A 12,434-nucleotide genomic window follows, 5' to 3' on the forward strand; every position below is an offset into this window, starting at 1 on the left:
GAAGGAGACTAAAGTAGCAGTTTCGCAGCAAGTGCTTGTGTCCATCAGCTGCCATGATGTTCTCTGTGGAAGTGCCATTGAGAAAGACACATCCATACCTGCAAATGTATTATGATTCGCCCTTAATGGCAAAAGCTGTTGCCGTAGTTTTTTTTTTTTTTTTTTTTTTCATAATATGTATATGATTGAGGGGAAACAACCACAGGTCTCAGATCCACAGAAAATCGGTTTGTTTTGCTTCAGGAAAGGAGGAGGAGCAGGTCCCGGTGACGCCATCAGCAGGCCGCCCCACCCCTCTCTCCGGCTGGCCGTCTGCTCCAGTGTCTCCCGGCCGACAACAGAGCGCAGTCGACGGGGGTTTAGCTGTCAACCTGAGCCCCTCCGGCAGTCATGGCGGCGCCGTTAGCCCACTTTGACGAGGACTGGCAGGATTTTAACGAATTCAAGCCGTCCTCCGACACTCCAGACCAGCTGGACCAGCTCAATTCAAACGTGGGCGATTCGTCGTCCGGCCTGGACGATTTCTCCGACCTCGACAACAGCTTCTCCGGGGAGATATGCAGCTTCAAATCGATGGAGGACCTTGTCCACGACTTCGATGAAAAGCTCACCGTGTGCTTCCGAAACTACAACACCACGACGGAAAACATAGCCCCCATTAAACCCATCACGGAGGATAATTACTTAAAGAACGACGAGTGAGTGTGAATTTCAGTCAAGTTTTTTTTTTCTCACGTCAACTTTTCACCTTAGCGGTTTTAGCTAACTTAACAACCAGCTAAGGTTAACGCTAGCCAATTAGCCAACCGCAGCTTAGCCTAGCATAGCTCATCTCAATCACTGTTGTGCAAATGTTCCTTTAGCATCGCTAGCTAACTGGTGCGAGACCAGAACAGGACTGCATTGTCGAGAGTGAACATGTTTATGTTGGTCTTTTTAGAGTCTTAAATTAATGTTAACATTCAAACTAGAGCTTCAGCGACGTGTAGGTTAGCTGGAATGAATATATTAATCTTTCACATCAAAGTCAGATGATCAACTAACCATAGACGGCCTGGTTTTTAAAAGGATATAATTGCCCTGTCTGGATAAAAGTGCTTGGTGCTTTTTCTGTCCAACATGTCAGTATTGCCGAGTGTGTGTGTGTGTGTGTGTGTGTGTGTGTGTGTGTGTGTGTGTGTGTGTGTGTGTGTGTTAGGGGGGGCCATGCCACGTTAACTTGCTTCCTTGATCGGATGATTTCTAACCACTGAGGATATGTTGAGTGTAACTAAAGAGCTACTGATCATCCACACCTCCATTTATTCTTTTGTATTTTAGAAGAAGAAATAGAAATGTGTTCCTTGTAGGAGCCCTGCCTTGTATTTGCCTCTAGTAATGAGAAGCACACCATTTCACACCAAAGTAATATTTGTGTTTTTGAAAAGTTACAATGTCAACAACACTGGTCTTACCACCTTGTTATTTTAGGTGGATGGTCTTTGTGGCAGTAGCATCAAGACATTTGAATGTTGATTTATAGCAGCTAGTAATATCAATTCCACATCAAGCTGAGTGTGGGTAATGTACCGAATTTTGGATATTGCAAAAAACATGTTGTAAATGTTGTCATTTCCTGATTTCAAAGCTTGCATTAGTGTAAGCGGATGCAGTTTTCTGGGCTTATTAGATAGCTGTTCTATTACTCTATCTGGTTGGTTATCATATTCATATTACTAATGGATGTTTATCAAGAATGTGCTGTGTCCAAATAATATATAATATATAATATCCTCACTGTATTGATATTGAGTCAGTGATTTTGTAATATTTTGTTGATATCACCCTGCTGTACTTCAAGCCGACTTCGTTGTAACTTCAGAGCTGTAGTGACTGCGTGAGGCATCCTTGTCTTGCATTCTGCTTCCTTATAAATGTATACAAAGCTACATGGAGAATACTGGCTGCCCTTGAAAGATGCAACAGTGACACTGTTATATCTAATCAGATAGGTAAGCCTGCCCTGCCATACCTAATTTGTGGTTTAGACACCCACATAATGCACACATACATAGGGAAAAGAGGTTGTCCCAAGAGCAATTAGTAACAGTCATGCTCAGTGTTGATTTGAAGTTAATGGTGCTCTTGAGATGTTGTGTTTACGGAAACAGGCTGGCTAGAAGTGGAAAAAAGTGTCTGTGGTTATTATAGGTGAAGAGAGAAGGGAAGGAGGGAGTGGAATAATTGGACAGAGGCCCAGTTAAGCCCAAAGAGCAGTGTCAGGCTTGGTGAGAGTCTTTTCTGGACGACTGCACTTTTGCAGGACGTGCCTAGCCGCTTAACGAGTTCTGTATCCAGTGGCTGAGACGAACAGCGGGGATGACAAGGAAGAATTTTATAAGTGCGCGTGTGTGCATGCATGCGTGAGTGTAAGAGTGCAAAGAGAGAAAGCAAAGAAAGCTGTGTGTTTGTGTCTGAGCCAAATTCTGGTCCATGTGTGCATGGGCATTCAAGAGAAGGCAGAGAGTGATGTTTCCATTTATATATTCATGTATGCATTAAACCCTCCAAAATTTGCTATAGCCTTGCCATTGATGTAGAAGCAGGCAATCTGTTTCCATGAAATCTAAACTAGCCTCATGGTTTTAATTGCAAATGCTTGTGGAACATTTCAGCTGGATAGTGTATGTATGGATGCGTACACGTGCCTGAGAGAGGGTGTCATAGCTTAAGGGACAAAAAGTATTTCCTGCCAGCCTTTTGCCCTATTTAGAACACACCCACCCCCCTCCAAGCTGTGCATGACCACTTCAGGGAGAAACATGGGAGTTATGTAAACATGAATGTGCGTGTGTGTGTGTGTGTGTGTGTGCACGCACGCATGCACGCACGCAAGTGTGAGAGAGAATGATGATGCAGAGCCATTCTGACACATGGGTTCACAGCATCCATCCACACGCTGCTCACAGCGGTCAGGGTCTGGAATAAAAACAGAGTCATTTGCATCCGCACTTGCCATTTCTTAGACTCCACATGATTCTCTCAATTTTCTGTCACAGCAAAAGAAAAACATTGCGTGCACAATACCAACAATAACATACGCTTTTTCCCAAGGGGAGACCACGCAGAGGGACAGTTTCACGGATATAGACCAAGCTTAGTCTGAGAGCTGGTAAACATTGCAGTGGAGTTTGAACGTAATACTCTTGGGTTAAAATAAGTCCCAAGTCATGATAAAACTAATGATATCAGATTTTGAAATAAGCAACCCATACACAGGAAGCCATATCTGTATTCTTCTTTGGAAATAACAACTTTTAACACATTACATATGGTTTGTAAACATAATGGTGTGAGCACTCAAATCAAATGTATTACTAGCTTGAGGTATAACAGTAATCTTCACAAATGTTTGTGAAGTCCTAATCTATGGCTTTGCTTAATTCTTCATGTCTGTCGCCAGGGAAAGGATTAGGTCTTTGTTACAGCAAAAGCACTGAGATGGCTTATAGCATGGCTTCCTGAACTGTGTTGCATTCCTCCATGTTTTCAGCGGGCTGTAGTGAGATGTAGCAGGGGCAAGGGGCTGGCCCGACAGGACACAACACCGCCAAGTGCCAGCTAATGCTGTGTCACATAGAAAAGACAGAAGTAAACAGTTTAGTCATATCTACTGTTACTTTAGTTCACTCCTCCCATTTGGCTTCTTTTCTCCCATTTCTTTGCCTGTACTTTGCTGTTTATTGATTTATTGTCACATCTTTCTTGTCCATTCTGTTTTTCTCAACTTGTTTTCCCTGTATTAATTCATTCCCCCTACCACCTCTCTCTCAGGGTGTGGAACGCACTGACAGATAATTATGGCAATGTAATGCCTGTGGACTGGAAGACATCACACACTCGCTCCCTACACCTGCCCACCCTCAATCTCTGCGAGCATGAGGTACCACAAAGCCACAAACGCGCACACACACACATACACAAACAGACCTTGTTACATTTATCTTCACACTTAGCTCTGCACCTCTCACCTTCACCATCTTTGCATGGGTGCAGGGCACCAAGCACACATGGTCTCAAATGATGTGAAACACAAATAGCATGTAGGCTACCATTTGGCAGTTTCTCTGTTAGTATTGCAACAGATGCAAGTGGTTTGCACCTCTGTGCTCACAATCTGTTTACCAGTTTGTTACCTCATCCAAGCTCTCTCTCAATCCTTCCCCTCCTCCCAACCTCTGATGGACAGAAGTTGGATAACCAGTCTCTGGATCTGTCAGACGATGAGGAGCTAAGGGAGCAGATGGATATGCACTCAATCATCATCTCCTGTATCAACGATGAACCACTTTTCACCGCTGAGCAGGTAAAACACACAATAGGGTTAATTTTACATGTGTTTTGCTGCTCTGTTACACAACAACTGGAAAACTACTGTCACTTGGAGAAGAATATAAATGCAATTGTAATTCGTAATCTGCTTTTAGCACTTCATCTGACCTTCAAAAACAGTTACAGTTTTAAACATAGCACAACTACCCATCAAACTATCATTTCAAACCATAAATCTCCAAAAAATAACCATTCTTCAAGTTCAGTATTTACTGGACCATCTTGGAGTGGGCCCAGGAATAAATCTAGGTCTCAGAACCAAAAATACTCTCTCACCCCCACATATACAAACATAATACAGGAAGCTTATCCAGACCCACATATGCTAAAATGAACAGAAATCTAGTATATACCAAACTTGCCCACAATATTCAGTGCTCCATTGAGTGAACTGCTTTTCCATGACATCAGAAATTAATTTTGGTTTTGCAGTAATTCAGGACCCACCCTGTTAGCAACCACATCCAGACTTGTCTTTACCACATGCTTGTGTGTTGGCTTTAGGTGATAGAGGAAATTGAGGAGATGATGCAGGAGTCTCCAGACCCAGAGGATGACGAGAGCCCCTCCCAGTCAGACCTGTCCATGCTCTCTCAGGACCTCCATGCACTGAAACGCTCCGGCTCCAACTCCAGCTATGAGGACCGTGAGTGCCACTGTCTTTCTGTGTGTGTGTGTGTGTGTGTGTGTGTGTGTGTGTGTGTGTGTGTGTGTGTGTGTAGACAGCCTCTGCCTGTGCACACCCCACTACTGTTGGACAGTCATTAGAATATTATACAGTGTTATACATGTAGACAACTGCTACACACACACACACACACACACACACACACACACACACACACACACACACACACACACACACACACAGCAACATAGTTACATAATGTATAACAGATACAAGCCGACAGTAATTACTGCAGCATGCATTGTCTTTGCATGTTATATAATCCTCAGTGAATATGTGGCTCTAATGCAGTTGTTAATACCAGGGTGGTAGTAGTAGTAGAGTAGAGTATGCCCACCCAATCAGATGTAAGGCTATAGATTTGTCTCAGATATCTGTGTAATCTTAACATTTGTCCTGTGTTTTGTATTTTGAACAGGTTATAGTGGGTGCTGTAAAAGAACTCACTTAAACACACTCATTCAGTTCACAGTGTATATCCTTTATATCTCTGTCATCACACGACCACGCTCTCACGTATATAACAAACATACAAATGCACATGTCGCTTGTGCTCTCCCTCTTACATATCTGTGACCTATCCCCAGGGCTGCGCCTGCTGTCTATGTCTGAGCTGACTGAGGCTCTGGAGGAAGTGGAGACAGCCATTCGCCGCTACAGTGAAGAACTGATCCAGGCTCTGGCCCTACGTGACGAGCTGGACTACGAAAAGGAGGTGCTTTTTTTTTTTTTTTTTTTTTACACAATGCATTTATGATATTAAGCTAAAGATATAAATTTATGAGTGCACCAGAAAAGTAAATAATTAGGCAAAACAAGTCAGAAATTGGCAGTGTGATAAAATAAGTGATAAAATGGAAAAAACTCAATGGAAACACTGACAGAGTGCTGTGGAAAAAAAAAAACAGGTGAAGAACAGCTTCATTTCACTGCTGATCGACGTGCAGAACAGACAGAAGGAGCACCGCGAGCTGCTGCGCAAGAAGAAGAAAATCCGCAGCACAACCACAGCTGGCTCCAACGGCCAGAGGACAGCCTCCACACATGTACCAGGCACGGTGAGTCACATGGGAGGCCAGGACATGCATGTTATTGCTATTGATGCAACGAAATCTTGATCAGTCAAAGAGATGCATGCACACCCAGACACGTCTTCACAGTACAAATAAGGATGCATGATGCATGGCCTCAAGATGGACACACAGACGGCTGCATGTGGGAAAGCTGCTTTCATAGGAGCAAGCATTTATGTCTGTCCTTTCATGCGATTCCCTTAGCCTATAAGCCTCCTTACATCTCTCTACTGTCCTTTTTTCTCCCCCTTCCTCTCACTCCTTGTAGCTTCTCACTCTCGAGGGACTCTCCAATGTCATTCAAAATGGCCTCCGTCAAACTTTTGGCAACACAGGAGGGGACAAACAGGTGCCCCTTCCCTTTCTCTGCACTGCCTTCTTTTTCTTCCCAGCAGATGTGTTTCTGTCTTCAGTATATTCTTTTATATTCTTTTACTCATTCATGCATGGTTATTTCTTTCTCCACAGCTGCCACAGCCTTTTGGTGTCATCATCCGTTTTATCATCTGTTCAGTCTCGTCTCTTTATGGCTCATTTTTATTTCCCATCTTTTGTTTTATTTCAGTCATTCGTCTTTGAAGAAACAACTTGATTTCAGCAAAGAATCTTTGAATTGCCTTTTGTCATTTTTTTTTTCAGTTTCACTGCTTTTACTGTGTTTTGAAGTGATTTTGTCCTTGTTTAAAAATACCCACACACTAGAAGCTTGTTCATCCAAAAATATTTTGTCTTTATTTCTGACCAGTAAGCTTTCACTTTCACTGTCTTTAATAATGAAATCCACCACTGGCCTCAAATGACTGCACTTGCTCACCATTTGTTGAGGAATCCACTCTTGACTATTGCAATCAGTTGTTGTATCAATCTTTTGTTTTATTCTGGCCCTCACTGTGTGTAAAAAGATGAAAGTAGAAGTATCTTAACAAGACAAATGAGAATTTTACCAGTGTATTTTTACCGGTGTTTTAAGTGTCTCTATGTAGTGGTAACAGTATTCTTACATCATTTTCATTTCCAAACTTTGCCCCCCATCCTCCACGCTCTTCACTCTTTTATTGTCTCTTACGTAATCTCTCTGTCTCTCAGTATCTGACCACAGTAATCCCCTATGAGAAGAAAGCAGGCTCCCCATCTGTAGAAGATCTCCAGATTTTAACAAAGAGTGAGTACTCACCACTTGAGCCACTTGGCCACAATCCCAATGTGCGTTTCATGATGTTCTCCAGTCATTTCATCACTGTAACTTGCTGTTGTCTCCCTGCTAGTACTCCATGCCATGCGGGATGACAGTGAGAAAGTACCCAGCCTGCTAACAGACTACATTCTCAAAGGTAAAACACTCTCCTTTTCTCACATCAGTTTTCACAGTAATACTATTACTGCTTCACCATCCACTGACCTAAATGAGAACAGTAAAGAGCTAATCAGTCCAGCTTTAAAGGGCAATTTGACTTATATCCCATTGATTGTGGAAAGCAATTTAAAAGCTTATGAAGAATAGGAATGGCTCGGCGTAATAGTGTCAATATAGTGTCTAATGGTCAGAGGCATCTGTCACATCCAGGTAACAGTTCTCCCTTCTGTCATTTGAAGTAGTCCAAGATGGATCAAGACAGCACTAGGTCTTTTTATTGGCCACATTTTTATTTTGTTTTGCTATTTTCAGCGGAGATGACAATAGAAGTAACAGATTTTCATAGATGGAAAACCGTCGGGAACATAACAGGAAAATAGAGTGCTTTTGTTGCCATCTTTCCACTTTGACCTGTACCTTCCTTGTCTCTCACCTGTGCTGCATTGTCCTCTTGCTAGCTCTGGTATGAGAGCAGTGGAAATTGAGGTTTGTGAGGCACTGGCACATTGACACAGATTTCTTCACATCCAGCCTTCTACTCTACTTGTCTCTGGGCCTAGTCAAACACACTCTTGCTCTTTTTAACCCTCTCTCTTTTTCTCTCAGTGTGTCTGCTAGTGTCACTCCTCCCCAAAGACAGCACCCCTTGGTAGCTCTACGCTGTAGTGCATATTGTGCTGTGCAGTGCTTGTGATTGCGCCACACCTGTCCTGAACACATGGATACACTCATCCCCATAATCCCCCCTTACTGGCAAGCTTGTAGTACCAGCTGTTCACTTGTGCGCTTTTCACCTGTAGATAGTGTCTCTTCCTTTCTTCTCACCCCCATTTTTTCCCTTGTTAGTAGCTGCTTCCTGCTTTATGACTCTCCTTGACACGCCACAGTGGGTATCGGGATCAGTGTTGATTAACAATTGATTTGTTTTTGTCTTCACAGTTCTTTGTCCCACATAAACCCGAAGGCAGAGGCTCGTGTTTCCAGAACCTTCCATTGGAACATCACATATGTCGGGGTTCTGGGATGCTGGAAGAGGCGAAACAGATGAAGGTCCTCACCGCCACCCACCCTACCCTCCTCCCCCCTTTTAAAACAATAGACCTTCCCTTTTGGCTTATTCTTTTTTGGGCCACTTTGTTCCTAAGATTATTTACACACAAGGTACTACACCTTTTGTCTCTTTAGCTCTTTTCATTTGTAATCTTACACATTTTTAATTCCTGAGTGCTACAATCCCGTGTTTGTTTTTATCCAGATTGCATGTTGACTTCTCTGTGTTTGTCAGTAATCAGTATTACTTACAACCACTCACTAGCTGATTAGCCAGTGGCTTTTGAATGGCGTAATGACAGGGAAATAAGTAGGTGGACTAAATGAGCAGGCGTGGACGCGGCAGGGAGATGCAATCCGATCACAAGTCTGTTTTTGAAATCGAATGCATTTGCATCTCTGTGCTTTGCCTGTGGAGAAAACAAATCCTGGCAGAGTCTCTGAATCACAATGAGACAGGGCAGTCATGGCATCCGGTGTAAGGCCCCTGTTTTTCCTTATGGAAAGTCCTGCTTTAATAGCAGTTATTGATTGATAGTATATGGTGTCTGTGAGGATGAGAGCTTGCTAAGGATTAAGGAGAAAACCCTTTACTCTTGAATCCAGAATTGTAGATCCACCTGTCTTTGCATGCTTGTTTATGCTCAGTAGTTGCATTAGTCTGTTAAAATGAAATATTTTGTATACTTTGCTGTGAAATTGCACAGTTTGGAAACTTAAAAAAGGGAAAAAATGAAATTACTCAGTCAGAAAGGAAGCTGTTGAAAGAACAAACTTGTAAAGCATAATATTTTTGGATAATGAGTTGTTTTTAGTGAGATTTGGGACTTGGCACTGCCAGTAACCGCATAAGTGACAACATTTCTGACATAATTTGTACATGATATTCATTGACCTCTGACCCTTAAGTAGTGATCCCAATCCCAATGAGTTTATCACTCCCCTAGGAGTTGCCATTAGTCAAAAAATACCTCATGCAGTGCATCTTTGCATTAATAGAAAATGGCATAGCCAGTCATGTTGCAATTACATTATGTAGTCAAGATAATATCAAGTTTGATAATTGTACATTTAAGCTTCTATGAGAACTTCTGGGTTTTCTGTATTCATCAACCCCTAAATGTTTCATAGATGCAAGGGATCTTGTGGTGGCACTTTAGTCCGTCAGTGATCTGGTCATACCCAAGAGTGGAGTAAGTGGCAGATGCACTGGTGGAGAACATCTCACTAGATTAGTGTTAGATCTTACCGGAGGAGCTTTAGCTAGTGCTGCACTAACATATCCCATGTTAACAACAACTGTCCTCATGGTGGTATTGCTCCTCCATACATTTTAGTAGTTATTATGAATGATTTTTAACACACACTACACCTCTCTGTTTGTAGACCTCATTGTTTTAAAAACTTCACAACGATGTAACACCACCCCAAGACTGCATATTTGCCATATCATCAGCAATTTGGTACGCTAACCTTCAGATCACCAGCTCTAAACAACAGGTGCAGTGCACTCAGATCAGGGCCAGTCTAGCTCTCAGGTACTACCATCAGTGTTAGTCATTAAAAATCCTGTCGCAGAAGCTACCGGCTTTAGTACTGGCGTTCCTGAGTGCTTCTAACAACATTTAACAGCTGGACTTGCACCTTTAGTCTGTCCTGTGCTCTCACACTACTGTGCTATCACTATCACACCTCTAGACTAAGTCAGGGTAGCATTATATGTGTTAATTTGTTGTAAGATGCTTTGTAGAAACTAGCGTTGTATCTTAAAATTGGAGTTGTTTTGTGGTAACATTTAGATACTGTGATGCTAGACTTTGGTCCTACACCTTGGCTAGTAGTAGTAGTAGAAGTAGCTAGCATTTAATAGCACAAGTAAAGTTGTAGTAGCATCCACTTGTCGTAGCAGTCTAGTAAGGATAGTATAGCTGCAGTTGTGACAGCTGGACTTAGCGTTAGTGAGACCTTAGTTTACTTGGTAGAAATAAAATGAGCAGTTAGCATGTAGGAGTAGAGAGTATGTATTAAAAATGGGAATCCAGTTAGAGGCTGATTTACTGAAACATCATGTCCCAAACAAGTTCCCTTCCCTCTTCTTAAAGGTGCATTATGCAGCATTGCTCAGGGTTGTCTGAAGTGAGGACCTTTTAGACTCAGCTGACCCAAAACCCAAGGAATAAGCATGAAATTGGATGGTTCTCCATGGTTCTCATCACTGGCCTGACAATTGAGGGCCTTAGCACAAAGTTTGATGGTTGAATCTGCATGGTTCTCAGTGTCACCTGACTTCGCTGATACATTTCATACTTACTCCAGCAGTTTTTCTCAGTTGAGTCTAAGCAGTCCTCACTTCAATTGACTCTCAATTTTGTATAATGCACCTTTAAATGACAGGTTTGACCCAGTGGTTACAAAGTTACATCCTGGCCTTTGTATGAGGTCAGAAGAAAAGGGCATAGGAGAAGGGATAGGAGAGTAGTTAAATTAAGATTAAATGAATGTTAGAGAAGATTGCACAAAGGGTCACCAGTATTTGAGGGGTCCATATTTTGTTATCTTTTGTAAAAGAATATATCAAAGCTAGTAGTGCTATATGTACGTATTTGTGTGTAATTGTTTCTACTGTTGCCAGCTTTGAAAACATTCACAACCGAGCATGCGCTGCATGCACTTTACTGCTGCGAACACATTTCGACATGTTTTTATACATTGATGTTAATATTAGAGTGAAGGGACAAATGCACACAATAATGAAAAGCAGAAAAAAGATGGTAAATTGGCATTTTAGGTTCTGGAGGGGTTTGTGCTCTGCTAAAGTTGACTCAGTGATGATGTGAACTGTTAAAGATGTTTGTTGGCAGTCAGGTAAACACAAGGTTTGTGGCAACGGTGCACATGCACCTTTGTCACAGAGTCCCTCCACTGATCATGACCTGTTATTACAGACGTGGCAGAGGAACTGGTACGTGACAGCAGCTGTGTGAACTGACCTTCAACAGGTCTTTCTGAGGTGAAATGGCAGAGTCCTCATGCAGGTCATAGGTTCTTGTCTCAGGCTGAAGCCCCTCCTTTCCCATCTGGACTTTTTAGCAGACATATCAGCGTAACCAACGCTTTAAAGATATATATTTATATATATAACAAAATGAGCAACAAAAAGAGGCTGCCTTTGTAAATGCCTGAAATTTTGTACATTAAACTCTTTGTTTTTAATGCAATATAATTCCCCCATTTTGGGTTTTTATGTTTACTGTTTCATGTGGTACTGCAGTATATTAATTTATTATGTAAATGTTTTGTAACCATAATATTGACTGTAGTGGTACAAGTGTTTTGTGCCCAAATTGCATTGCATCTCATTTCAAATAAATTAATATGTGAAGACATTTATGTATTTTGGTTTGCTCTCTGGGATCTGTGTGCATGTTGATTTTGATAGACATTAATATGTCACGCTTTTTTTAATCATACATATCAAAAAGCAACACTTACAATTGTGTACAAATTGAATGGTCACTCACTGATAACTTGGATGACAGCAAGAAAACCTGCTCCACCTGTTTTCATCAATAGATGCATTCAGAATTCACACAGACAGACGGGATCAGGTTGGATCATTGGATTGTGCAAGAGATCACTTTTGCCCCTCACTTCTCCGGGCTTTCATGGTACATGTTAAATACAATTTGAAAAAAAAAAAAAACGTAATTAGTGTTAGTCATAAATGTGAAACTGACTAAATTAGAGTAGAACAGTACATTCCCCCTTACCTCTAATTGACATTAAAGGTAATGTTCAGTGGATTGGGTTGCCGCTATGAATGGCTCATTAATGTTGACGTTGTGTGAACCATTTGTTGCACTAATGAGTATGGCTACCAGTTACATAATACTGCAAT

The 12,434-nt window shown here is 41.8% G+C and overlaps 1 protein-coding gene across 3 annotated transcripts; it reads left to right on the forward strand.

Moving 5' to 3' along the window:
• The first annotated feature begins 307 nt into the window (after positions 1-307).
• fez2b (fasciculation and elongation protein zeta 2b) lies at positions 308-11,922 on the forward strand. Of its 3 annotated transcripts, none has more exons than XR_003927929.1 (11): positions 308-698; positions 3,814-3,922; positions 4,229-4,345; positions 4,876-5,017; positions 5,647-5,774; positions 5,968-6,117; positions 6,401-6,481; positions 7,219-7,294; positions 7,398-7,463; positions 8,426-8,536; positions 11,482-11,922. XR_003927929.1 is itself a non-coding variant. In XM_030046897.1 (11 exons), exons 1-10 carry the CDS (start codon positions 391-393, stop codon positions 7,953-7,955), a joined length of 1,188 nt encoding a protein of 395 aa, XP_029902757.1. In that variant the 5' UTR covers positions 308-390; the 3' UTR covers positions 7,956-7,972; positions 8,426-8,536. The 3 variants fall into 3 exon arrangements, 1 of the variants encoding a protein (XP_029902757.1); XM_030046897.1 differs by lacking the exon at positions 11,482-11,922 and adding an exon at positions 7,945-7,972; XR_003927930.1 differs by lacking the exon at positions 6,401-6,481 and having other exon boundaries at positions 309-698.
• The last annotated feature ends 512 nt before the right edge of the window (positions 11,923-12,434 follow it).

This window comes from Myripristis murdjan, chromosome 24 (assembly GCF_902150065.1).
Source record: "Myripristis murdjan chromosome 24, fMyrMur1.1, whole genome shotgun sequence".
Classification (NCBI taxonomy): domain Eukaryota; kingdom Metazoa; phylum Chordata; class Actinopteri; order Holocentriformes; family Holocentridae; genus Myripristis; species Myripristis murdjan.

Excerpts from the sequence above, each read along its gene's own strand:
- fez2b (XM_030046897.1), top strand. The coding sequence starts at position 391 with ATGGCGGCGCCGTTAGCCCACTTTGACGAGGACTGGCAGGATTTTAAC. Across the intron at positions 4,346-4,875 it reads CACTTTTCACCGCTGAGCAG|GTGATAGAGGAAATTGAGGA; the intron begins GTAAAACACACA and ends TGTTGGCTTTAG. Across the intron at positions 6,482-7,218 it reads ACACAGGAGGGGACAAACAG|TATCTGACCACAGTAATCCC; the intron begins GTGCCCCTTCCC and ends TCTGTCTCTCAG.